Below are 27,672 nucleotides of genomic sequence, written 5' to 3'. Positions count from 1 at the left end.
ATTTTTGTGAACCAACATAATTGAGATGCTATGTTCTCCCTTTCTCTAGGGTGTCTTAAATAGGCAACTGTTTTGTATGAAGTGGTCTGTTTTATGATACTGTTATATAAAAGAAGAAAATAATGCCTCCGCTGGTTCTAGCTGTCCTGAAAACATACAGGAAAAACAACAACAACAACAAAAAATCTGACACATCTGTACTGAGCATCACTTTAATTTTAGGAAATAGATTATTTAACATGGTGGTTTTGATCAGAGATCTGTTCCTTTGTGTGATCTTGGCAATTGTTTTATTTTGGAGCTATTTTCAGCTTATGATTTGTGAGTCTTTAAGAAAAAAGAAACAAGGGTCAGATTTGGATCTACAGAGGAGATGCAACACAGGAGCCAAGAGAGATGCTGACCCTGGAAAGGCTTCAGACAGTCACTTTACTTTTGCTCTTCAGATGGGATGCTGGCAGAAGAAGGGAATGCAGGTCTTTATGGTTTAGATTAGGGCACTTTCTGACAATGATTTTCCGTTTTGTGTGAGGGTGGCTGAACTGGGCCTAGAAAGTGATCATTCCCCTGTTTTGGGTAGTGGTGAGACCACAATTCAAATCCTGTAGTCAGTTTTGGGCTCCACACTCCAAGAAGGACATTGAGGTGCTGGAACATGTCCGGAGAAGGGCAACAAATCTGGGAAAGGATTTGGAACACAAGTCTAATGAGGAGCAGCTGAAGGAACTGGGGTTGTTTAGCCTGGGCAGCCAGGTAGTATCTTCTCCCAGGCAAGTGACAGGATGAGAGGAAATGGCCTCAAGCTGCACAAGGGGAGGTTATGGTTGAATATTAGGGAAAATTTCATCATCTAAGGGGCTGTAAAGCATTGGAACAGGCTACCCAGGGAAATTGTAGAGTCATCATCCCTGTGAAACTATTCAAAAACAGTGTGGATCTCGTGGTTGAGGACATGGTTTACTGGTAAACGTGGTGATTGTACTACGTGGGTGGTTGGTCTTGATATCTTAAAGGTCTTTTCCAGCCTTAATGATTCTATGATTCAATTATTCTATACCTATAGAAGGACTACTTCACATTTGTATTCCAGATCTAAGGTTTTAATAGTGGTAGACTTGGGGAGAGTTGTTTTCATCTGTGGGAATATGGCATTTTTGCATAAACTGTTCTGTGAAGCCACATGCAGTGACTACTCATTTCTCCTATTTTCTTCATACCTAAATTATATCCCTGTTAGTGAGACTTCTTCTGTCATGTCGTCTCTTTTTCTGTGCTTGCAGTGAACCTAGAATCTGCTTCTGTCATGTTGTCTCTTTTTCTGTGCTTGCAGTGAACCTAGAATCTGCTTGAGCATGAAACAGATTAGTAAAAATATCCTAGTATATTTTCTATCTCTCTAAGCAAGAGAAAAACTTGGAATACAGAAATCCTTGTTTGAAATTTTCTAGAAAAGAAAACAGAACCATGATGACATTTTAGGTATTTTATCGTGGCTGGCACAGCACAGAGCAGTGTTTGCTAAAACATTCAGATCCTGGAAACAGTGAAACATGAGGAAATCTATGTTTCTTTGATAAAGTATGCTTAAATGAAGCGTATGCCCATTCCAGGAAGTGTTGAAATAGGCTATTAAATCAAAGCCTCAAGAGAGAGAAAGTGGAACAGCTGCTTTCCCTGATGACTTGTTCTTGCTGGGGCACTCCACAGAATGGTCACAGGAAAGCTGCTCTCAGCACTCGTTGTTTTGAACAGCTTGAACGTGGCTGGTGGCCTCTGTGGAACAGTGTGGCAGAGCTGTGTTTTCATTTCCCAAATAAGTCTACTTTTGTCTAGAGCCCAGCAATGGTGCCCTTTAAAAATGGAAGGAGGCTGCTGATCACACAAATGTTATTTTAGACCCAGCAATTCCCAGGTCATGGTTCCCACTGAATCCTGCCCATGGTGGGAGTGGGGGTGGGGCTTCCTGTATACATGTCTTTTGAAAAGTGCTGCTGAGGGCCCTGCTGAGTCTGATTAAAACTTTGTGTTATTAAAACTTTGCTTAATTATAAATTGATCATTAAGTGCATTGCCTGCATCTTACTTCTAATATATACCTGTTAATCCCTTTAACTCTATTTGAACAGTAAATGCACATGCACACAGAGAAATACTGCATGTGTTCCTGTTAATTAAACTGAGGGTGACTATCACAGTGACACTGTGCTCTGTTGTAGCTTTTCAGTAACTTCATAGCTCTTCGTGATGAAAACATCACTTGAAACCATACAACAATGGATTGATAATATTTAATCAATTGCTTTCTGCTGTGTACTTGGGAAGGAAAAAATTAAAGAAAAATATCTGATCTTCTGTTTTCTTCAGAGAAGGAGAACATGTATTCTGAGCTATTCTACCCCAGGTCACATCACCTCAGTGCAACAGCTGAATGTGCTGTATTATTTCAGTCAGGAAACCTGTACCCAAAGATCAAGCCTGTGAAAAATAAGGATGTTCATCTCTAATCCTTGAACACCTTGTTTTGACTTTATGTTTACATTCATTTCTCTTTTCACTGGGTATATGCCTTATCTCTGCTTTCTGACTGGTGAAGCATAGCAGTATGAATGAGCCAGAGAAGCATTGATGTTTTTGTATGGGAACAGTTTCATTTTGTCCACAACTTGGAGCCCTCGCCTGATTGTTATGGGCTCTGTCCTTCAGTCATGTTGACATGCCAGATTATGAAGTTTCTTTCTGCCCCTTGCTCTTGGCAGATGGAGCATTGCCATTTGTTTAGGACTTCATTTCGCTTATGACTATAAATCCAAGGAGACAAAATAACAGGCAGGAGCACTATTCCTAGCATTACAGAACAGTATTCATGCCTATATGCTGACAGACATTTTGGTTTTATGCTAACAGATTTATATTTTATTTTTCCTCTCTATATAAAGAACGGGCTTTATGCCTCTGTTTCCCTTCTCCCCCATTTAAGATAGTCCTCAGAAAACTTACAGTTTGACAATAACTTGTCCCATTACTATTCACTTACAGAATTGTTAAATACATCAGACTGTTTATTGTGGTGGTGTATATTAAAATAGCCATGTGTATAACACATCCACAATTATATCCATTAAACCAAGTACCATGTCACCTCTTATAATAATTGGTTTGCGTCAGTTTTGGTATGAACTCATTCAGTAGCAGAGGAACTGATTATTCATATCCTATATAGAAGAACAAATAATTTTAATGGAAATAACGATTCTGACTGGAAAATTTTGACAGTGTAAATACAGAAGAGAAATAATAACAATATTCTGAGCAGCAGAGAGGTATGTAATTTTGTGTATACTCTCCTGAGTGTTTACATAGCTAGAAAACGTCTGAAACTCTTCATTTTACTTAAGGAGATTTTACTCAAGTAGAGCTGCAAAATGTGACTAAATATTTACTCAGGTCAAACTATGATAAATTAGGTTTAAACACATATTGGAAGACAAAAAAAAATTAATTGTGCCATGAACAACAGTCTGGATATTGATGAATGTGCTTCTCTTGCAGGTTTGTCTCCTCACTGTGCAAAATTTCCAGCTGCTCCTGCACATCCTGGGAGCTTTTGTCTTGGCAAATGCCTGGGCATGCCATGGCTAGTCTGGAATAAAGTGATCTTTGGTCAGCCAGGGTGTGTGAGCAGCTGCCTATCATAGTATGTAGTGCTTGAGGGCTGTCCTCTTTCCAAAAGCTGGGATGTATTCATGTCTCTGCCCTCTGCCTAGCGTTGAATCTTCCCCAGTCTTGTAGGACCTTCGCATTTTAAACTTCCATCCCTTTAATGTGATGAGAGTTATGTTTGTAAAGGCTAAAATAAAGCTCAGTTGTCATTTTTTCTAGAGTGTGAGGAGGAGAGAATTCAGCACAAAACCGAAAAGCAGGCTAAAAATATACCTTAGAAGCTGTTTCACTTGAAATGTTAGATTTCATTGTCTCTGGAGAACTGTGTGAAGAGCTGCTCCTCAAATATTGCTTTCTGAGCCAGTGAAGACAAAAGAAACATGTGTGTTCAAAGTGTGCATGGAAATTCCTTATGCCTTTAGGTTTGTAAATTGTGAGCTCTTCATAGAATTTATGCCCTTTGTAGCTTGCTTCACTCCTACTGTACAATATACAGTGAAAGGTAAAACCAAATTGGCCTGGCTAGGCAAAATCATCAACAGAGAATTTCAGAAATGATACATCAAGATCTCTAGCAAGGCAGTTGGAGTACTTTACTAAGTTATAGATGGTAAGAGAAAAAATATTGAAACGCAGTTCTTTGGGGTGCATGTGCTGCAATCTGTATTACCAGCAGTAAATGCCATGACCTGCCAACACATTTCCTCTTCCTCTGGCTGAACTAGTAGACAGTTCAGACAGAATAGAAAGGGGTACTTTTTTTTTCACTACCAATGGCACTTTAATAAAATAGAGGAAAAATATCTGCAGTCTTTAATAAGCAATATATCAACCAAGTGCTGTCAGCCTGTGTAGAGAGTTTCACAGTATGATTTATTATGTTAATTACAGTCATGTGGGCCTCATGCTCTTAAGTCTGAAACTGCTCACATTCCCAGCTTGATTTAAGAATATGCTTTGGCCAAGACTTAAAGTGCAGCTTATTATGATTAATGTAATAAAATATTTATTACATTCTCCTTTTCTTTGTTTCTCTGCTTGCTGCCCCAGTTAGACTGACTCATTTTGAAACACTGATATAAATTAGATTTCAGATGATGAGGATTCTCATCTGGTTTTAATCTCTCTCTTTGGTCTTATGTTTTTTCTCATATCCTTTGTTCTTACTCTCTCTTCTCTCCCCCTCATCTTTATTTCTCTCCCATATTTCCCAGTTCTGCTTCTCAGTTGCTGTCTAGAGTGAACCAAAAGCAGGCAAACTTCATGGCCCTGGCTCATTCCTTCCAGACCTCTTGCATTGCTTTCTCATCTATACTTATTAAAGGTTTTTCTTAAATGTGATGACATTAAAACTGGTGGTACACTGTAGCTGAGAACATGCTGAGCCTCTGGTGAAATGAGGTGGCATGTTTTGCATGTTTTACATTAAAATTCTTCTTAGAGAAAACTGAACTGAAAGGGCCCTGTTTCTCATTCATCTTCCACAGGGCTCTTAGCTGCAGAGAGGCAAAAAATTCCAGTCTGCCAAATATTCCAGAATGCTATATAAATTTATACCTGTGATTTTGTACAAACCAGCCCAGTAGTTAAATTTCTGGCTAAGCAACCACGACTTCTGAGATCTGCTTACACATCTAAAAATCTGGCTTTTTCTGTAGTAGCATGGAAAGATGGAAGACTTAACAAAAATGTAGACTCTTGGTTTTGTTATGCCAGAAATGGATCTTTTGCCATGAAAACGGTATAATTTTCAAACTATAAACTTAATTCAATAATGGAAATGTGTCTCAGATCTTTGAGGTTTTACTCTCCTCATTTTTGTTTTTTCTTCTTTTCTTTCCTCTTTTCAGCTTTCAAATCAAGTCACTGTATACATATAAATATTATTCAGTTCCACCTTCTATACAGATAATGACTTAGTCCACTTGATTTCAACATAAGCAAATACTTAAGAATAGGGACATCAATACAGAACACACTTAAAAAAAAAAAAAATCTGTTTTCCAAAGTTAAATATTTAATCTGAAGAAAATAATTGTCAAAAAGTGTCTCTTTATTCTTAAACTGAAACCAGTACCTGGAGTTTTCTAGCAGTGTTAGCCATTAACTGTTTGGAAATTATTAGAATATTATATGGCTGGATACAAAGATGCATGCTCAACATACAGCTGACAGCAGCTTCACATTATAGGTAATGTTTTCCCACTTACCTACTTCAGTAGCATTCCAATTTCACCAGACTACCTGATTTGTTAAACCTGAGCTCTGAAAGAGCAGAAGTTACATCTTAGAGCTGAATATTGTTAAAGGAAGTTTAGTCAGTTGTTTTGAAAGGAATGGAGTTTCACATTTTTCAAAATGTTTTCTAATGGTTTTGGGTTTGTAGTATTGAAGATTCTAAGTGTGTCTTTTATATCCTCTACCTCTATGAGAGCTGAGTCCCTAAATGTCAATTATATAAAAGTCCAAATAATTTATTTTTTATATACTCCCCGTAAATATAGTAGGTATGGAAATAAGAGTGGGATGAGGCATGGCATGTAGACCTGGAAATGGTTGCAGATTAGTTACAGGCCAGGTGACTGACTTGTATGGGCCAGATAAAATAGCAGATTCCACTCCAGCAGCCAACTGAGTATATTTTGCCTGTACATCACCTAGGTTCCAGATATATGGGTTTCTCAAAATATTTTCTGTTTCTGCTGTTCTCCATGTTGTGTCCAAGCAGTAGTGTCCTGCTGTGCATTGTTGCAGTGTTGGACAAGCCTGGGAGAGCTGTAGTTGGTATACTTCTTCCTGTCAAATGGAGGTTTGAATCTAGGTAAATATCCCACTGTGGGATATGCAGAGGAAATGCATTCCATTTTGCATTGCAGCAGTTCATGCCAGTGCATCTCAGAACAGCTTCAAAAGGAGATAGGAAACTGTATGGCCTCATACCACAAAATGCCACTGAAATTGTTCAGTGGAAGAAGGGAAATGCAAGGTAAACTGGAATGCAGCAGTTCTCTTTTCCACTACCATGATGAAACCAAAACCAGACAGGTGACATGAAGTGATAGAAGCATAGTTGAATAGCTGAAGTGAACCAATAAGAACATTTTTTATTTAGAAAATGCATTTTTAGAACCTTTGTGCTGGAATGGCTCAGATGTCACATGCATCAGGAGGAGAAGGAAGGTAGCCTTGTAAAAATTGGAGTTCCCAGGGTGCTGCTGTTTTGCACTGCTCATTAGCAATTACTCTATCCACTGCAAAATAAAACAAAACAAAACTGGTGAGATGGGCAGTCATAGGGGAACATAACTTCTTAATCCCTTGTCATAGCCGCAGGTTTTCGAACATCTAAGGATAGTGCAGAAGTCCCATTAATATTGATCCGTATATTGTTGTTGGTTTTGCCAGCAGTCAAACTGCATCTCAAATCTTTTGAAGCTGTTGTGAGAAAGTAGTGAAAGAGAGCACAAACTGGAAATCAGCTCTAGTGTCTGAGTAAGCATTCATTATCAGGCCATTCTATACTTTGCAAAAAATGAACAGGTGACTAAAGTCTATTTTAGTGACTTTACTTCATGGAGATACCAATGAATAAATATTCCCATACTCATTTGTTTGCAGTCTATGTCCTTTTTCCTTTAATATAATCTACAGCTTTATAATTTTAGAATCATAAAACATTTTGCAGATAATTTCATTGGAGCAGGTTAACTGAGTAGAAGTATAATTTTTTTTTGCCAAAAACATAGTGTGTTTCATAAGTGGATATTAATTAATTCTCTAATATGACAGATTTTACACGGCAATAAAAGCCTTTTCTGAAAATGTTAAAATAGAGTTTGACATTTTAAATGTTAAAATAGAGTTTAACTTAATATAGTGGGAGGAGGGACCTTTAACTGTTAAACAGAATTAAGTAACATCATCAGAAGGGTAGGGCAGAAATTCAAGGAAAAATACAGAAGCAATTTCTTCTATTTAATCTCAGGATGTTTCTGCAAATGTTTAGAGGCACTTCTGCTGTGTTCACCTTCTGCTCTTACCCTCACCCTCATTTTTGGCAGCAAGATATGAGAATGGTATTCACTGGTTAATTCTTGTGATAAGGTGAAAACCAGCTGTCAGCCTTCTAAGTTCGGCATGCAGAATAAGTACTAATATTCTGGGATGCCATGGTGACATGACAGTGGCATTCAGCTGGTTCTGACAGGGCAGCAGTAGCACAGCTTCCAGGGGGACACATTTGTCAGAGGCTCATGCAGCTGTTCCCCATTGTGACTTGACCATAACTGCCTCGTACAACAGCGTGACTTCTGCTCACTGAGACTGTAGATTTGCAAGTGTTTTTTGCCTATAGATACCTTCTTGAAACAGGTCGGGACAGGAGAAAAAGGTAGGAGCAGGCTGTGGTTTACTTGACCAGTTTTAATGGGCTGCATATTGCCACAGCCCAAAGGTTGGATATCACTACTTTTCAGTAACTGCAAAACAGGGGCAAGAGCCAACTTACAAGGTGCTGGGGAGTGGAAGAGGGCACTTCGCTCCAGAATAGAGATATGTAGTGCTTTGTGTGTGGTTAACTATGCTTTTTCACTTGAATGAAAGCATATTGGTGGAAGCAGGCCTGCTGCAGAGGCATTTTCCTAGGCAGGACAAAAATTTGGCAGAGAAGATTTAACTGGTGACGTGATTACCACCAAGAAAACCCACCTTACTTTTAATGTACATCTGTGAGATCTCACTGCTTACCATATGCAGAGTTTAAGACTTTTCCCAATAATGTCAGGTTTGTGACTCCCACTGATGTGCAAATGTTCTCTGAACATTAACAATCTGTATCTGTCTGTCATGAAAGTAAGCACTTTTCCTCCTGTAATATGTAATTACAGAGGTTACATCCTTTTCAGGGAGTCCAAGTGTGTGTATGTGTGTGAGCTGAAATTAAAACAAGCCTGAGTTTGATAACTCTGCTGATAATATTAGGTCTTGGCTGTGTTAAGATCAGATTATGAAAAGATCAGAAAACAGCTGCTCCTCTGTGGGAGAGATCATCTGATGGTTGTGGGCTAGCCTGGGACATCTGCTCCCACTAGGTTGTCTGTTTAATCTCTGCCTGGTCACTTTATCTCTTTCACTTCATTTGAACTAGAACATCTTAAGTACTCATCACCTTTTCAAACTCATAGTTGGGAATTTACCCTGGACCCCCCAGAAAGGTGGGTTTTATTGTCTTTTTCTGCCACACTCTGGTTTTCTTGGAAATGAAACTGTGGTGTGAGATATGGTAAGAAACACAAGACCTATAACCAGGTCCTTTGTGCAGTGATGCAGCTGAGGGGGCAGGACCTCAGGAAATGTATCTCCTATTCATTTTTTATGCTTCTGCTTGTGATCTGTAAAACAGGGGTAACAGAACTACTAGTTCCAAAGACTGCATTATGACAAGGAAAAGACACTAAGAGTAGCTTGGCTTCATAGATCAATGATGATGATAATTTTTGATTGATTGGTTCTGACTAATTAGACTGTAATCCAAGAGTATTTGTATTCCTCAAGCCTAACAACAGAGACATACAGAAGACTATAAGAAAGATGAAAGCATATGTAACACCTCCCCATTCTTCTATCCCACATCAGTTTGCAGCTTGGGGATGTTCTGATATAGATGTGTTTTCTATGAGGACTTGGTGGCTTTTTTTCCTGTGCTTTTACCCAGTTTTGGTACCCATGGATACTGAAGAGTTGATGATACACTGAGTAGTGAAGGCTCAAGAGCAAATAGGCTTATGTTTGCAGTAGTCAGGGAACTAATGTAGATCCCCACCAGTGTTTCCAGTAGTTCCTACCAGCTCCACAGAACATTAAAAAGAGCTTTGGTCTCTATTCAGCAAGATCAGCAAAGGGAGACAAAACAAACATCTGGGAACTGTTACATGGGAAACTCCCCACATTTATGCCATGCTGTGTGATACACCACCAATATTTGAGTGGTCTCGTAGGCAGAGAATAATCCATTACTACTACTTCAGCCTGGATTCACAGCCAAAGTAGAGGGAACTCTCCTGATATGGCTGCAGGAAAACCTGACCCTTTTCTTTTTTAACATTTCCCAATGCCTTGTGAAGTAGCACACAACAAACCAGTGCAGGAATGCAGTGTTTCTGGGGTACTGTTTTTGTAATTGTTGGGAGAATCTTTAATTCAGCATGGGTTTTATAACTGTTACCTGCAGATCGGGCAATTTCCTTTGCAGATTAAGGAAAGATGCTGTAACATAGATGACTGACTGGGTGTCACTGCTGTGTTGTGACAGGTTATCCTCTAAGAAGACGTGATTGATGACATTTATAAAACTGAGCCATTATATGTGCTGTTTATATTGAAATAGAGCTTAGGATGTGGGCTGTCAGTCAAAGCAATGATTACTTACACAGTTCTATAACAAGTGGTGGTGGGTGCAGTGAACAAAATACCAGAGTAAATGTTTGTTTTGGAGCTTTGAACAGGGCTGTCTCTTTTTTTTTCAGCCTGCATCTAGCCACACTAAAAGGATCTATTATGTACATTGCCTAGAGCATGAGGCTTCACTGCAGGCTTTGAGGAGATCTTTGACACTGACATCAGTATTAAAATGAGTTTCTGAATCAGGCAGGTGACCTTTCTTGCTCCCCTGCAGCACAGTTCAAACAAACCTCAGTCCTTTGTGGCAGCATTTTTTCCTGCCTGCAGAAGCCCCCGAAGGCCTCAGTTGCAGATGCCCACTTCTCTGTGCTTTGCAGAGGATTTGAGAAACCCCTCTCAATGGGTGAGTGGTGTGGATGCAGGATGCTTCTCTCTGAAGACACAGGACCTGGTCATGAGGTTTATAAGCTCAGTCCTGCTTCTGTCCTGCTGGGAAATCCTGGGGCAAGTCATTCCCTATGCCTCTGTCTGCAGATGTGGTATGGAGGTGATGGGGTGAACTTTCTGAGAGGCACTCTGTAGGTTGGTGGAAGGAGAAGCTGCCCAGCTCTTCATCAGTGATGCTGCACCACATGGAACACTGCAGGTGGAGTAGGGAAGGATAGATTGCCTTCTTTTCCCTGTTGCCTTCTCCCCTGCTAATAGGCTTGCAGGGAAGAGAGGAGCAAGTGTCTGAACACCGGTGCAAAGCCATAGGTGTGCTACACAGCCTGACATAAGCTTGACCTGGCTGGCAGAGAGGCAACGGGAACTTCACCTGGTCTCTTATCACTTTGTGTCTGTATCTCAGGTGGGAGACACCTAGTGAGGGTTGCTATGGCACTGCTAAAAGGATGGCAGAATGTATGGGTTTTGCAATGAGGCCAAATATAAAAGAGCTTGGGGTTTTCCCCCCCCTCTTCTGCTTGTTAAGTGGAAGAGAGACAAAAGTGCTCCACATACAATTCCAGAAAATATTTAAGTAATTGAATTTTTCCTTCTTTGCATTTGTTTTTAATTTTCTAAAACCATTAAGATTTATCACATTCAGGATGACAGTTCCACCTATATGCTTTAAGATGCATTCTTGTTCAAACAGATAGTTTGCACATGCCAAGAAAATAGTCCTCAAAAATACACATAGCTTATAAGGCTTTTCCTTTTTATGCTTCTCTTATGATCAGCCAGAAAATCAGCTGTCAGTAACAGCTATCATAGTGGTAGCATCTGAATATTGTGTTTTGATATGTCATTGATTGTAAGGATCTATGAGGATAGCCTGTTAAATATAAAATTGTTTCTAGAATTTGATTTTTCTGCAAAATGAAAAGACAATTGTACTTGTTCTGTCAAGGCACAGTTTGATGACACAGAGAGGCTGTGTAATCATGGGTTTTTTCCCTGTTTTCTGATGTGAACATATTGACTATATTTTCTTTATTCTTGTACATTTGTAATTTGTACATTGTTCTGTAGTAATTTTAGCTGTCATTTCTCTTGGATGTGCTGCCTTATTTTGTACTGTACATTCTGACAATATTTATTTCACTCTTTAAAAATGTGTCTGATTAAAGATAAATATTACAGTCATATATATGATGCTTTAGCTCTTTTTTTTTGGTAGGGAAAAAAATGTAATCAGTACAACCTCTGGTTTCACAAATGAAACAATTCAAAGTGGGCTTATTCCTGAGTCTGGGCATTGCACACAACATTGGGATCCACAGAAGATCCTTCCACTTTGCCTTTTTGTAAAATGCCTATTGCCTTTAATCTCAATGCTTTTCATAAATCTCCATGCACAAAACTGTGCCCCAGTGTCATGAGGAGCTCACTTAGTTTTGTATCATATAGTATGTCATTGTTAAACTGAAGTTGGCTTTTCAGTCATGTGACAGGTATGTAAAGATATTTACCAGTGCTCTGCATTAACTTGATTTTAAGTTCTTTCCTTTTTAAGCAAATTTGTTTTAGGAAAAAGTGCATCACATAAACTCACTGCTTCTACTTTCTCTTTTCTGTCCCATTCTTCCTCTTCTAGACCAGGATGAGAGAGCAGCAGAGCTCAGCAGGGAGCAGAATGAGAAGACCATTCGCAGCACACAGACGGCTCTCCGCAATTTCCGAGAATTCCTCATTTCCAAGTACCCCTCTGAGACGCGTGAGATCTATGTCATCCCCTGCAAAGAGCTTGATGCCTATCTTGCATCCTTCTTTGTGGATGCCAGACAAAAGGATGGGTCTGAATATGAGCCAAACAGTCTAGCCAACTATCAGTGTGGCCTGGAGCGGTATCTCAAAGAGCACAGGTATGGATACAGTATTACAAGGGATAAGGAGTTCAAGAGGTCCCAGGAAGCTCTAAAGCAAAAGCAGATAGAGCTGAGGTGTAAAGGCAAAGGTAACAAGCCACACAAATCCATGAAGCTCACCTTTGCTGATGAGCTTATCCTGCGCAAAAGAGGCTTATTGAGCAGGTACAATCCTGAAGGGCTTCTGAACCTAGTGTGGCTGAACAACACTAAGGCATTTGGACACTGCACGGGTTTCCATGGGTCAACCCTCAAGTGGGGAGACATCCGGCTGCGGGTGACAGAGACTGGGTTGGAGTACCTGGAGTGGATGGGGCCAGACAACGGGGATGTGAGTACCAAGAGCAAGAGAGGGGGGACGGACTCGCGGGTGTACGCCACCCAGCACTCGCCACAGACCTGCCCTGTGCAGGACTACAAGGAGTATGCCCAGCGACGCCCTCCGGCCATGCGCTACGAGGATGCGCCTTTTTACCTGTCCATCAAACCCGTTGTCAACTTGGCTGCACTTCACTGGTACAATTGCCAAGCCCTGGGGAAAAACAAGCTTGCCAAGATGGTGAAGACAATGTGTGAGAAAGGGAACATCCCTGGCCGCAAGACCAACTTCAGCGTCTACCAGAGCTGCAGCACTCTCTCAGAAGCTCAGAGCAACCAGCTGGTGCTGATCTGCAATAACTTGAGCCAGCAGGCTGCCCAGTCCATGGCAAGCCACTCCAATACTGGCAACTTCATAGTGTCAGCATCCTATGACTCGTCATCTGACACGGCTTGAAAGAACACTGAACACTTTTTTCTTTTTCTTTTTGTTTCAAGCATTGAATTTGTGCTCAATAATACACATCAGCTGTGATTGTACACTATTCCCCCTCTCAGCCCTCTCTCCAGTATTAATTCACTTTATAAGAATATATAAACATATAATATATTTTTCTTTCTACAAATAAGTCAACAGAAATAGTTTAGTATTACTAACAGTATTTATAGTGTTAATGCAAAAATGAAAGGTACTTATGGGTTATGATACAAATGCAGATTTTAAAAGGATAGAAATGGTTCTCAGGCAACACAATATAGACTGAAAATACCATTTTTAACATGCACACAATAATGAGTGTAAATCCCCAGAGGGGCTTACATAGCAATTCTGTTCTAAAGCATTTTTTCAATTTAGTATTGTAACATGACCTCCCACAGGAGGAGGAGACAAACTTAACATTGGCTCCTGCTTCTTACCTGCTAGCTTATTCTTGATCAGCAAGACCAAGAAATAAGAAGTACATCAATGTAAGTTCACAAAACCATTTACAGCATTTTTTGTCTGTTTTTATTATGTTTCCTGAGGCTCATTTACACGACAAAAATCCTGAAGTCAGCTAAATGCCATTTTTAACTTTTGGGTATGTTGATTTCCTGGGATCAAAATGTTGCTGATGTTTAGGCTAACAAGTATTGTTTTCAACAATATGCAAAAGTATAATAGCAAAGCCATTGTCACACATATTTTTTCCTCTTTAAGCATAGGTTGTTAGTATTTTATCAGTGTGTGTATGTAATGTAAAATCTGTTGACATAGAGCACTCTTTCAGTATTCTGAGAAAACCAACAGTACAGAATAATCTGCATTCTTATCCCAGCTGTATAGAAAAATGGCATCAACTATGTCTTAAGCCATCATTTGAAATCCACAAAACAATTTCTACCGAAATTTTTAAAGAAATTCTACAGAGAGGAAAAAGCTGGATACTTTTAAGTGCTGGAACACAAATCTAACTTAGCTACACATCTTCTGTTTCCATTGCAGACGATGGAAAATGTGCACGTGAATCTGAGGGTGAAGAATTTGGACCTTAAAGCCTTGAAATAACAAACTCTACTGTTCTACTTTGTAATGTAGTTGTTCTACTACAAGTATGGGAAAAACACTAACTCACTATTTCAGTGAACAGTTATAATTCTTGACACTTAAAATTAGGAACAGTACTTTTCAAGTAAATAAACTTAGTTTAAGTTCCACTAGGATGTGCTAGGGCTGTGGTGAGGCTATAGAAAGTCTGCTGGGGTAATTGAGTGCTTGCTGAAGTCAGTGAAAGAGACAACCATGGCTGACTTCTGCTGGGTATTGGACCAAACAGCCTTTGGAGAGGCTTTCTTGTTTTGCAATTTTTAATTGTTTTGTTTCTTTATGCTTGTTTGTCTGTATTTCTCACATTCCTGCATATCCTTCAAATTCTTTAGAACTGCAACTGTGCAATGACTTTAATCATCACTAATTCCAAAGAAGAGGTGAAAGAAAGGTAGCAAATAGAAATAGAAGTAACTCACCTAGCACCTATAAACTTTTTTTTTCTGTGTTCCTAGGATGAAATGTTCCTGTGTGAGAGGGAGGTGGAAGAGTGTCTGCACCTCACTTAAGCCTTACTGAAGGTTTGTTTTGAGGATGAAATAGGTAGCAGATGTGGCACTGAAAAGCCTAAGGGCAGAGATTTCCACTATAATAAATATCTGTCCTCCCAGGAAGCTTTATGCAGGTGACACAACCTGGCTGGGATCTCTTTTTTTCCCACATGTAGCAAGGCTAGTAAAAAGTCTGGTTTCCTGTGTCTGACACTCCATGGTAGTGTAGCCACCAGTTCTACAGTCTTCCAGTTACCATCCACTGTCTCTCAGGGTAGGCAGTGGATTGGTGGGCACAAGCAGTTGTTCATATTATAGAGCCCTTCTTTTGTAACTTGGCTTTGGGACTTGATGCCAAATTATGACTCTACTGAAGTGATTGCAAGCTGTGTCTGTGACTTTCAGTGCCATGGCATATCTGACTTGTTGGTGAAGGAGACAGAAGCAGAGAGATTTCAGGTGAAGACAGAAAGACAGCTGCCCAGTTTCTAGATGAGGCCAGACATCTGATTGCTGCTTGTACTGCCTTGCCTTTTCACAGCAGTGTATTTAGTGTGGTACAGTGAAAAATAGTTTTGCAAGACCACTGTTGCTCTGGGATTTCTTTACTATTTTCCCACTGAGGACTTGTGGAGCGGTGCTTAGTATGTGCTGGAGCGTGAGCATTCCATGCCAAGGACCTCTCTCAAAGTGCCAGGTGAGAGCTCAGCCATGGAGTTGACCTCTAGGAAAGTCTAGTTTCTCTTCCTTCCCACTGGAACTCATCTCAGCATTTCCCAGTGATAGCTATTGCAGTATCTGATTGTAGTTCCCTACATTTCCTTTTCTGTTCTGCAGTGAGGGGATGGGTATCAGCTGGCCTATGTGGGGCAGCAGATCTCTGTTTCCCACCTCTCCTCCCCTGCCCAGCCCACCCCTTTGCTCTGAGGAGGCCAGTCACATGTGCTGTGCTGCAAGCAGCACTTTGAAGTGGTGCTTCACATCAGTGCTGTAATTCAGCATCAACACAGATCTCAGAAGAAAGAAGACTGGCACTTCTGGGTTTTTAACTGAGAGATCAAAAGAAGCATTTCCCATGACTTTCTGACTCTTCATGCTGCCTAAGTTGTTGATTACCACAGTATTAGGATGGTTTGTGCTGATGTCCAGCAGCAGTGAGGCAGCATCTCTGGTACCCTTGACTTAGCGGGGCACATAAGCAACCTTTCCCTGTCTGGTTAAGGGACAAGCATTGGTGTGTGTGTGCTTACTGTGATAGCCTCAGTATTATCACGAGGGAGGCCAGAGCCCAGCTGGAATGAAATCTGGCCAAGGACATTAAGGACAACAAGAAGGATGTCTGCAAATGCATCAATGACAAAAGGAAAAGGAAGGATAATGTGGGCCTGTTACTAAATGAAGGAGGGACCCTGGTAACGGAGGACTTAGAGAAGGCAGAATTACTGAACACTGCCTTTGCAATGGTCTTCTCTGGCAACACCAGCCCTCAGGGATCTCTGACACAGGAGTTCAGGGTAAAGGAATGTTGGAAGGGAGACTTTCCCTTGGTCAAGGAGGGAAAAGTGTTGGAGAACACCTAGACATCCACAAGTCCATGGACCCTGACGGGATGCATCCACAAGTGCTTAGAGACTTGGTGGACACCATACCTGAGGCTGCTCATGATCACCTTTGAAAGGTCATGGAGAGGTGCCTGTGGATTAAAGAAAGCAAATGGTATCCCAGTGTTCAAAAGGAAAAAAAGGGAGCCCAGGAAATTACTGGCCAATTAGCCACACCCCGATCCCTGGAAAGGTGATGAAGTGCCTCATTCTGGAGGCCACTTCTATCCGCAGGAGGTGATCAGGATAGTTAGCATGTATTCACTAAAAGTAAATCATGCTTGACCAACCTGATTTACCTTTTACAATTAAACAACTACCTGGATGGATGAGGGGAGAGCAGCAGATCTTGTCTACCTCAACTTCTAGGCTTTTGACACTGTCTCTCATAGACAAACTCAGGAAGAGTGGACTGAATGGGAGGACAGGGAGGTGGATTGAGAACTGGCTGAACAGCAGATCCCAGAGTCAGAATCAGTGGCACAGGCTCTAGTTGGAGGCCTGTCCCTAGTTGTCTCTCCCAAGGTCCAGTAGTGGGCCCAGTCTTGTTTAATTTATCCATCAGTGACTTGGATGAAGGGGCAGAGGCCTCCTCAGCACTTTCACTGACACACGAAGCTGGGAGGAGCGGCCGATAGCCCAGAGGGCTGTGCAGCCCTTCAGAAGGATCTCAGCAGCCTGGAGAGATGGGCACTGAGGAACCTCCTGAAATTCAGCAAAGGCAAGTGCAGGGTCCTGCCCCTGGGGAGGAACAAGCCCAGGCACCAGCACAGCCTGGGGGTGACCTGCTGGGAAGCAGCTCTGTGGAGAAGGAGCTCCTGCTGGACAACAAGCTCTCCATGAGCCAGCAGTGCCCTGGTGGCCAAGAAGGCCAGTGGCATCCTGGGCTGCAATATGAAGTGCCAGCAGGCTGAGGCAGGTGACCCTGCCCCTCTGCTCAGCCCTGGAGAGGCCTCACCTGGAATGCTGTGTCCAGTTCTGGGCTCCTCAGCACAAGAGAGACATGGAACTCCTGGAGAAGGTCCAGTGGAAGCCAACAAAGATGATTAAGGCACTGGGGCATCTCTCTAATCACACACAGGAACAGATTGCCCAGAGAAGACTCACCCTCACTGGAGATACACAAGAATTATAAGGAAACAATCTTCTACCATGTGCTTTAGGATGACCCTGCTTGAACAGGGAGCTTGAAACAGATGACACACTGTGGTTCCTTCCAACCTTACCCATACTCTGATTCTGTGATTATAGGAATAGTTTTGTTCTGCTTTGTGATATCTATAGTAACTGTGGCAGTGATGATGGCAGATTGCCTGGTAAGTTCTGGTGGGGCAGTCCCACATAGGCTATTTGTTGAAGAAGTTAAACACATATGGAAAGAATATGATACCCATGTAATATAGTAAAAAGTAAACTTACTAGTTTTGAAGGGCATCTGATACAACCTATTATTCAGTCTTTATTTGTGGACAGTTAAAGGAATTGAGTGACCACAGTTTGTCTAATTACCATTTGTATTAAGGCTGTGAAAAGTTATTAACTGTCTGGGAGAGAGACTTTGGGTTTAAGCTGCTCTCATGGTTTTGTCTAATAGTGGTAGGAGAGTACGTGTCTTAATCTCTTTATTTTAGGGGAGAGGGAACAACTCAGTTATTTGCAGTTTTGACTGAGGGTATCACACCTGCTTTGGCAGCAAGTTGCAAGCTCACAGTGATGTTGTGCACCTTCCCTGGTGCTAAGATACAGCAGTGTGCTCATGGGCTAGTGCTGCCAAGTCTTACCATCCTATCCCTCTGGATCAAAAAAGAACTGTGGTCTCCTGCCTTGGCTTTTGTTACTGAGCACCGCTTACCATGAACTCAAGGGCTGGCTGGCGAAACACTGTCCTGCTCCTGTCAAGCACAGGCTGTATGATGGTGATTGGGTGCAGTGGCTACAGTGAGGCACTGCAGGTGGGTGGCTGTACTCCTGACTATATCATACTGTGATGTAAAAGCTGAGCTTTTGCCCCATAGTGAGGCTGTGATTTCCTTAAGATGAGGATAGCTGGCTCCAAAATGGGGCTTGTTTTCTCCTTTTTCTTTCATTTTTTTCCTGCCATTCACTTTTCTTCAACTTGATGTTAGACCTCGTCAGTGAATGATTTCGACTCAGCTCCCCAGCAGAAAACAGAGCAAAAAAAAAGGGGGAAGTCAGATAATTTTCTGCCAACGTACTGAGCTGAATCTGCTAAAAAGTTGAGGTGCAGACTCCATCAGGGAGACAGAGGATGGTGTTTGTCTACCAGCATCACAGAGTCATTAGCCGGGCTCAGCTACTGCATCCCATTAGAAACCTATCAAAAGGATAATGCAGATTCAGACCCTTCTGGATTATTTGTAGATGTATTAGATGCCTTCAGAATTATCTACTGGCTTTTGGGAGATTTGCTCAGTGCTACCAAGAGCAAAATTTGGCCTTGAACTTAAGAGGCCAAGTGCCAAAGCACAGGCCTACACAGTGCAAAGGGGTCTGCACTAATGTTAGTGCTGACTTTCCCAAGTGGCCTTCTCAGGACACCACAATAAGAGTCAAACATGGGGATTATATGTGGATGTCACTGGACTGATCTGGATGCACCTGTGCACAATACACGCATTTGGATCTGTTCACATGATTGCACATGTAGATTGGCAGAGCTGTGGACACTTTGGACAGTGTAAGCTCTGTTTTTTAGTCATCCATGCATGTATTTATGATGTTGTGGTTTTGCACAATGTTACGTCTTCATGCAGTTAGTTGAAACTGAAGTCTGTGATGCCTGGGTGTCACAAACTGCCTGTTTTATTTTCAAAAATGTATTTATGCAACAAAATGTATTTTTAAGTGCAGGAGAATGAAGTACTGTCATGAACTACACTGTAAACAAAATTCCAAGGGATATCTAAAATAACAGCCTATACCTTGTTCACTTGCATAGCGCAATAATTCTGTGATAGCAGCATCGGGGCTACTCACATAGAGGATAATCTAACAATGGCATATGTGTCCCTGTTGCACGTTCTCCTTTATGTAGGGTATCAACACTTTCAAGCTCTTTTTAGAAGTTGCTATGGACTGATACTCAGTCTCTACAACATCGTTACCCTCTTAGAAAGCTGTGTAGAGAGTGACGCACAAGCAATGTTGTACTGTTGTGTGTTTTTGTCTTAGATGTTTGTGACCGAATCTTGTTCTGCTGTTTGCGCAAGTGATGTGGGGTGGTAAGATGGGGATCAGAAGGAGCAGGTGCTGTGTCACTCTAGAGCCCAGGCTGCCCTAAGGACTGAGACAGCCTTAAAGGAAAATGAGATTCCTGTTGCACTAGGTTTCTTCCTGTTCCGCTCATGCTTTACCCTTTCTTGTCATCATGTCTGTGCACATCCCATAAGTGAATTGACTGACCTGACTAGCACATGTGGTGCATGGGCTGATCATTCCATCTGACAGTTAGCGGCACATGATTGTGATTGACTGATCTTCCCCAACCCCAACAGCTCCACTCCTCTCAACATTCCTGATCCTCACATATTCCTCCTTCCTGGTGTCTGCACCATGGGGCAGGGGGACTGCTTTGTGCAGGGCTGCTCTTGGCTGGGAGCCCTGCCCATCAAGTGACCTTGTGCTTTGGGGATAATGCGCTCAGGGCGGCCCACCTCGCATGGGATATGTGGGGTTATGGGATACTGTGTGTGAGCACTCTGGAGGCTCGCATCTCACATGCTGGAAGCACTCTTCTTCTCTCTTCTGCTTTTTGTGATAGGCTTTCAAGTCTTGAAATGAGATTAAATTTACTCCTGTAAATCTGTGTGCTGTGTAGCCCTCCACTGACATAGTGGACTGGCAAACAGGACTGAGATGACTGGTCCTCAACAGTATGCAACTTTTGGGCTCCCTCTGTCATGGAAAGGAGTTCAGCTCATGGTGCAAACAACAGGGCATTGGGACCCATCCAGCTCCCCGAACTTCCAGAGGCAGCGTGAACGTGGGTTAAAAAAGAGAACCTACAGGATGAAGATTTGTCATTTTATTTGCCTGAAATGAACCAGTTCATCCCTCTGGGTTAGAGTAGAGAAGGCCTTCTCACTATGAAACGTGGCAGGAAATGGGTCTGCTCTTTCTAATGAGGGTTCTTTGCTAAATGTCACCATGGAGAGACAGCTTCTTTGCTCTCCTTGTTCTTAAGGGCCAGGATGTATATTCTCTTATTTCTCTGCTCTCCTGCGTGTGCTGAATCCGCACTCAGTGCTGAGGAACAGCGGAGAGAGGAGACCATCCATTGTAAAGTATGGCTATATTCCTAGCCACAAACTTGGTACTGTGCTTTCTGGTGATGGTCCCCCTGTGCTGAGCCATGTCTTGGTGGTTGTGGACACCATAATAGCTGGTGTCTTCCAGCTATCTGTTTGCTCTGTGCAGAGCCAACATGACGGTTGCAAGCACGATTCTCCAAACACAGAGAGCCCAAGGACAGCTTTTCAAGGACATCCCTATCAGCTGGGCATCTGCAAGCCAAGAAGGGAGAAGGCCTTAAGCACAATTAAGTGATGATACTTTCCAAAGGATGGCATGTGAAAAACACATGAGATTGTGCTTGATCTCTTCAAGGGTTTTGGAAAGCTAAGGGCCCCCAGGGACATGAGTGCTCCACCTGTTTCACAGGAGCGTAACTACAGCCAGTGGAGGAGTGGCCCTTCTGAGGACATGTCCACGTTCTCTCGGCCCCCAGTGAGTTGCATGGTCGCACGGCTTCCAGCTGCACTCCTGCAAACCAGGTTCCAGCCTGTTCCTTCCCACTGCACTGTGGCTGATGCCCTGCAAAGTCCTGTTGCCATTGTTCTCCAGCACCCTGACTCTTCCTGGAAGCAGCAGAGAGGCATTTACAGTGGCAAAATCCTGCAAAGCTGGGAAGCCCCACAGCCCAGTGACACCTCTGAGTTTGTTGAAAAGTTTGACACTATCAAGTGGAACATATTTGAAGCAGTGGTGATATCTAAAGCTTTAATTCCTAAACTGATGTGGGAAAATATGAATTTGCCACAAAATTTTCTTGTTACGTGAACTGATGGATTTCTGTCTCAAGAAATTAATTTATTTCTTCTGTTTTCTCACTCAATTGGTTAATGGTAGTTGGTAATGCATACAAAACTCCATTTATTTTATTATGCAAATGCCACTAAATAAGTTGTTTATGCATTAAAAAATGAACTTAACTGTTTCAAAGATACTAGGGTACTTTTGGCCAATCTTTTATTCGTACGCTCAGCATTCATTAGACAGCATTTATCACTATCTGAAAAAACAGTACCATTTCAGATTTCAATCTGATCTTTTGTAATTAAAAGCGGTTTCCTTCACAGCATTTAAGGTCCTGGTAAGGTAGGTGCAATCTTTGAAATTCAGTGGGGTAGTTTCAGTTCAAATGAGAAGAGGCATTTGTTTTCTTTTAAACAAAGCTGTAGGAATCCATTAGTGAGTTCTTTTTAGTTACTACCAAGTCTGTTAGTATAAAGAAAATAATATAACAGTCAAGTGAAGGAAAAATCATCAAGAAAATGCAAAATGTTTAAGAAAAAACAGAAGACTACATGCTTTACAAAAATTAATTAATTTAACAGATGCTATCTTTGTCGCTTCAGCTGGTTTTCTTTTTCTTTTTTTCTTTTGTCTTTTTTTCTTTTTTTTATGAACAAATAAAACTCTTTGACATTCCTCATGCCTAGAATTTGATCTCCTTTCTGAAAATTGTAATCTTACTGAGACTGCCCTTGTTACCATTATAGCATGTTCTCAGCTGGCCTAGATCATGTGTAGCTTTACAGTCTGCTCCACATTGCTCCTGCTGGGATTCCTCGCTCTCTTCCACTATCATGCATTTAATTCACTTCCTATTATGTAAATTTCCAGCCTGAAAACACAATGATGCAGGAGACATTTCCTGACTATCTTCAGTGCTGGATAGAGAAGGCAAGGATCAATACTAAATGGCTTCAAATTGATTTTTGATAACTTTTGTGTATGGAGACAAATATCCTAGTGTCTCTAAGGCTAAAGGTGCACTGAACAATGACTGCAGTGTCAGTCGCTTTGTGGAGACCTTTGTTTTCTGCCTGGTGCCTATGATTCATATCTTGGAAGCTTTGCCTTCTTCAGTAGCTTTCTCTGTGAACAGCTTAAAAGACTGGGCTCCTCTGCTCAAGGATGGGGGCATGGATGTGAAATGCAAGTGCAGAAGACATTCAGAGATGTGCAGACAAAATGTGAAATGAAATGTCTTAGTGAAATCTGAAAGCTGTCAGGGGAGGAGATGGTGCAAACCTGATTTTGCACCTATTTATGGCAGTACCTGCAAGCTGGGTGGTGCTGCTGCCAGAGAGAATTTGGTGCCACTTCTGCAGAGTGCTGTGAGAAGTGAGTGCCCATGCTTCTGCTTTCACCAAACTCAGGCTGTTTCTGCACTTTCTCCCCAAGCACATGACTAGCCCCACTGGAAATGAGTCTGAGATGTGCAGGAGGGGACATCATTTGGCCATAGATGCGTTGTCAGTGCTTGTTTTTGTCCATGTGGCCCATCCATCTCAGGGTTCATCTCGAGACCTCTCCAGGCAGAAAAACTACTCAGTACCAGAAGAAAAAGAATATCTAAGTGCAACAAAAAACAGTGGAAAGGCAGTGGAAAATCCTGGCAGACACAATGGAAGTTTTTGTCCTTTTTTCTAAAGAAAGCAAGCATAATCCTTATCTTTAATATCCTACTTTGTTTTCCACCAGAATTAGAAAATCTTTTCCACTTGTTTCAATTATCTGCAGGCTTTAACTCTGCTTTTGAAAAGCATTTTTGCTATGACAACCCTTGGTCTCATGGTGAGCAGTGCTAGGAGAAATAGCTAACGCAAGGATTTTGCCTTTCCCTGCATGCAATGTTTAGTTTTTCTAATCTTTTAATGTGAATTATTTTTTGCCATTTTGTAAATTGACAAGATTAGCACCATTTCTTCCAAAACAGCAGTTGACAAACATATTTTACCTAAGTATAACTAAATTTCCACCTAACTGTGAATTCTCCATAGTGACCAGTTAAACCTCTAAATGGTTAACACTCACTCACTGACTTTAACAATTTTTTTTTAAAAACAGTTTGTAAAACTGTTTGTAGGTTTTAAAAAAATATTTATTAAAAATGTTACACTGTCTTGCATAATAATAATAATAATAATAATAATAATAATAATAATAATAATAATTCTATGCATTGTGTAATTCAGTGATGTTGCTCTTGAAATTTTGCATGTCTTCTAGATGTTCTGGCATTTGTATGTTTACGTGGTACTTGTAAAAATCCTAACCATTGCTGCTATAATCACCACCATTTTAGGTAAGTGAAAATTGTACTATAAAGCTGTGCCAGTTATCAGGATTTTTGTGTGTCATACTAAAACTGCATTCTGCTGATCATTTCTTGGTTTATGCCAGTATTTAGTGCCTTCTGTAGAAGGAATCAATATGTTGTGGTAGATGGAATGTGCCAAATTTCTAATATCTTGTCTGCACAGATTATCTATCACTTACCAGCTTGAAGCTTAAAAAAGAAGTAAAAGGAAAAGAAAATATTTAACTCTCCATCTTTTTTTAAAGTGTCTTCTCATTGATTTTAATTTGGAAAACCTTTAATAGAGCTGAAAGAAAGCCATCATCTCCTGCCACACCTCCTGCAGCAGCAGTCTACCAACTGTGAGGAGTGTGAGAGAATGTGTAACACCATTGGTAATGGATCTAATGAATAGCCAGGCCTCCTCAAGTAATTTTGGAGCATGCTAAAATACCATCTAATTAAAGAAGTCCTCTGATTACCCAAAGAAACTGTTAGCTCTCATAGCAGTTGTGAGCAGGTTCTTGTAAACAAGTGTCACCCTGGTCAAATGGTAGATTCCAGTCTCTGCTCTGCCTCTACGGAAGCCACACATTACTGCCAAATGAGACTGGATGAAAGTCAAGCCTGAGATTTTTGGTCTCTTTCTTTCCAAATGCTCCCATGGCAGACAAGCCCTGTTTATCAAAATTCTGACATTGCATTTTCAGTTCCTCTTCTACCCTCTGCCTAAAATCTGGCAGTATGGTAAATGCACACAAGCATATGCATTTTGATCTTTGTAAGATTCAGACAGGCTGAAATTGTATCATACTGTACTCATACAGCAAACAGGCAAGAGGGAAATGTGAGATACTCACCTCTGGTGGATTTCCCAGCCATCAGGCATGGTTCACAGTATCTAGGCTGGTCTTTAAGATAGTATTTCCATCTCTGTTGAGACAGGAAAGCTGTCTTGAAAAGACTTTTCAAATCAAAATAACAAGTTATGAGAAAATCTGCATGACTGGGGAAAATAAGAGTACATTGAGTTCATCCTTAGAAATATTGGTCTGAAGTCATTTCTGTCTCCAAACAGGAAAACTGACAGCCCTTGTGATGTAAAACACTTCCAAAAGTTAACATTTATGCCAAATTTTTCAATGTATTTGTTCCTTTTAGTGATACCCAGGACATTTACAAAAGGTAATATTAAAGGAAGCATATAGAATACACTGAAAATCCTCCTGTGTAGTAGGTTGCAAGCTGGTCTCCCAAAACCTGATGAATTGAAAATTCCAGCTGAAGATCAAAACCTTCCACAAGTGATAGAATATTGAGAAGCCTTTTGCAGCACCTCTGTTTCTATCAGTTGGAGGGAATAGGGCTCTCTTCAGAAATTTTAGGTCTTGTAATTGTCCTTTAAAAACAGGAAGCTTCTTCAGACTTGCTTTACCAGATGAGGAGGCAGCTGGGACCAGTTACAGTGTGGTTCTCCATTGTTTTGGTTGTCTAGTAGCCATTTACACATGAACATGTGCTTCCACTAGTATGAGTGAAGAGTTTTCCCTCCACAGAACTCCTTCCTGTGTGGCCCTAATATTAAATATTCAAGGCATGGTCTTACATCCTATGTTTCTTCTATTTATGAGTAGATCACAGTCTCAGTGGTCTCACCATTGCACTAATTGTCTTACCAACTTGTCTTTCTAACTTCTTTGTGTGGGCCTAATTTGCCAAAAAAACAGATTGCAACACAGCAGCTGTTTTTTCCCATCTTCTTCCATTGTGAAGCTAGGTATATCTGCATTATCTCCAGCTTAGATTTGAGTCAGAAAAGACATCAACATCCTTTATTCCCAGTTTGCACACTGGAAATGCAGTAAAGGTTCTATAGGTGCAGACCTTATCTAGCCTGCTGCCTGTGGCATGTCAGTCTCTAGTTACATTTGTTTGCTTTTCACCACAATTAATCAGTTTCAAGATGCAAATTAGATTATATTAATGGTGTGCTGGTTTAGTTACCACCTTCCAATCACAGGGATTCCTTCAGTGTACATACTGTCAGTCTTGTAATTGCATTTTTTCTGATGTACATCATATTGCAGGACCAGCTTTCCTTTTTCCTTTTAAATATAGCTTAGCCTATGCTGCTGAAAGGATCCGGGAAAGAATTATCTATCCAAACCCCAGTGGAATTTGGGACCTAGCTTTTTTTAGACCCCCTTGCAAGCCCCAGCTGTAATCATCTATTTAAGGCAGAGATTTTCGCATGAGGAGTGCTATGTTTCATCCACTCCAAATGCAGTTGCCCCTGTACACAGGGGCACCTTCTTACACAGATCCCTTGTTCCTGCATTTGTGAGATTAACTGAACGGAAATTTACTAGGGAGAAGTAATATTTTGATGCATTTTAATGCATTAAGCTCTGCAAATCTAGAAATCTGGGGGAAAGGGGGAGACTACTGGATCATTTTCTGAAAATGTGAGTAACATTGTCAGCTAGTCCATTTTCAATTAACTGTTTGTCCCCATTGTCCTCAAATTACCCTATTTCTGTACTTGCACAGCACCAGGAGAAAAACAAGCAAAAAGGCTTTGTGGCTGTAAACAAAGGATTTCAAAACCCACTTTGAACTTCAGATCCCCAGTGGTGTTTCCAGGGCTGGTAACTTTTTTACTCATCAGGTGGATAAGTTTTGACCCTTGTGAATGTCATATTGCCATGCCTGCAGCATATTTTTAAGAAGAAAACTTCATACATGGTAAGGTCCTTTGCTGATGAAGACCGATATGGTCAACAAAGTTGTCTGTCACTTGTGTCAGTTAAAATTTTTTTGTTGTTGTTGTTGTGATGTATTTTTCTTCTTCAAGACACTCCACTGCTTGTTAATGGGGATAGACTAAGCAAATGTGTGTTTGTACTGTTGTCTGCCATAATGTCTACTTGAAAAATGTTAAGTATTTGAGTACAGAAGTGCCCTCAATAAAAAGAAAATAAAAAGACCAAGAGGGTTTTTTTTTTAAAGGTGGTATTTATGAGTTTTCTCTCTTGCTTAGTTGTCAGATAGTTGGGCTTCTGAAAAGAATGGATTCTGTTTGTGTTAATTGGAGTATGACATTCACTGTTACTGGTCTGTAAATTCCAGAGATACTCAGATCTTTATTGCACTTCACCTCATATTTTTATTCTCTCATGATAATCTTTTAGAAGTCTGGTTCTGCTGCATTAGAGATTGGTTTCAGTGTCTGTACAATGTTTGCTACTATTGTAGTGTGACTTTGTATTTTTGATTTTTAAAATTTGTATTGGTACAGCCTTAACTTACAGAAATAAAGGCCATTTAAAATGAATCAAAATAGTCATTGATGTCTGTGGTAAGTGCATGCTTTATTCACAGTATGTTGTCTGTAATTAGGTGTAGCAACCAAGTCTTATGTATTTAATAAATTGTTTTCTGCAAAGTTGACTCTTTTCTTTAATCAAGTGAAAACTATTTGTGTGGCATTTCAAAGCATGTTGTGTAAAAAAAGGATGAGCTGTGTCTCATGTTTTTCAAGTATGAGTATCTGCACAGCTGGGGAGTTCCCATGCACCTGTGCTGCATTTTGATTAGCAGAGTACAAATCAGCTGACCAAGAAATAGTTGCTGTCATACCCTCCTAACTTCTGGGGTTGTGTTTCAGGAAAAGATTTAAGCAATTGCTTAAGTAAGTCCTTCCCTGCTCAGGAATGTACTTAAAAGCAAGCTTGGCTTGAACCATGTGTTCATTTAATCTCAATATAGTAGGGCTGAAAGCCTACATTCTCAGAGCCATTTTGGAGAGCCTTTTGGAAGTCATTTTCCTGAACCTCAATTCCAAGGCACAATTTGGCTTGCAATAATTTATTTTGCA

The 27,672-nt window shown here is 40.9% G+C and overlaps 1 protein-coding gene and 1 long non-coding RNA gene across 2 annotated transcripts in view; one reads left to right on the top strand and one right to left on the bottom strand.

Annotated features, from left to right (window-relative positions):
• KIAA1958 (KIAA1958 ortholog) overlaps positions 1-27,240 on the top strand; it is a 65,963-nt gene extending 38,723 nt beyond the window's left edge. Inside the window, exon 3 of the mRNA XM_059836651.1 lies at positions 12,140-27,240. Within this exon, the coding sequence (XP_059692634.1) occupies positions 12,140-13,185 (1,046 nt within the window). The 3' untranslated portion in view covers positions 13,186-27,240. The remainder of the gene's footprint in view (positions 1-12,139) is intronic.
• Positions 6,745-24,741, bottom strand: LOC132322292 (uncharacterized). Its single transcript, XR_009485077.1, has 2 exons — positions 24,656-24,741; positions 6,745-6,911 (listed from the first exon to the last, which is right to left on the bottom strand). It is a non-coding gene; the product is annotated as an uncharacterized LOC132322292 (long non-coding RNA).
• Positions 27,241-27,672: the final 432 nt, after the last annotated feature.

This window comes from Haemorhous mexicanus, chromosome Z (assembly GCF_027477595.1).
Source record: "Haemorhous mexicanus isolate bHaeMex1 chromosome Z, bHaeMex1.pri, whole genome shotgun sequence".
NCBI lineage: Eukaryota > Metazoa > Chordata > Aves > Passeriformes > Fringillidae > Haemorhous > Haemorhous mexicanus.
Note: the sequence above shows the minus strand (reverse complement) of the source record. Positions and strands in the feature narration are given on the sequence as shown.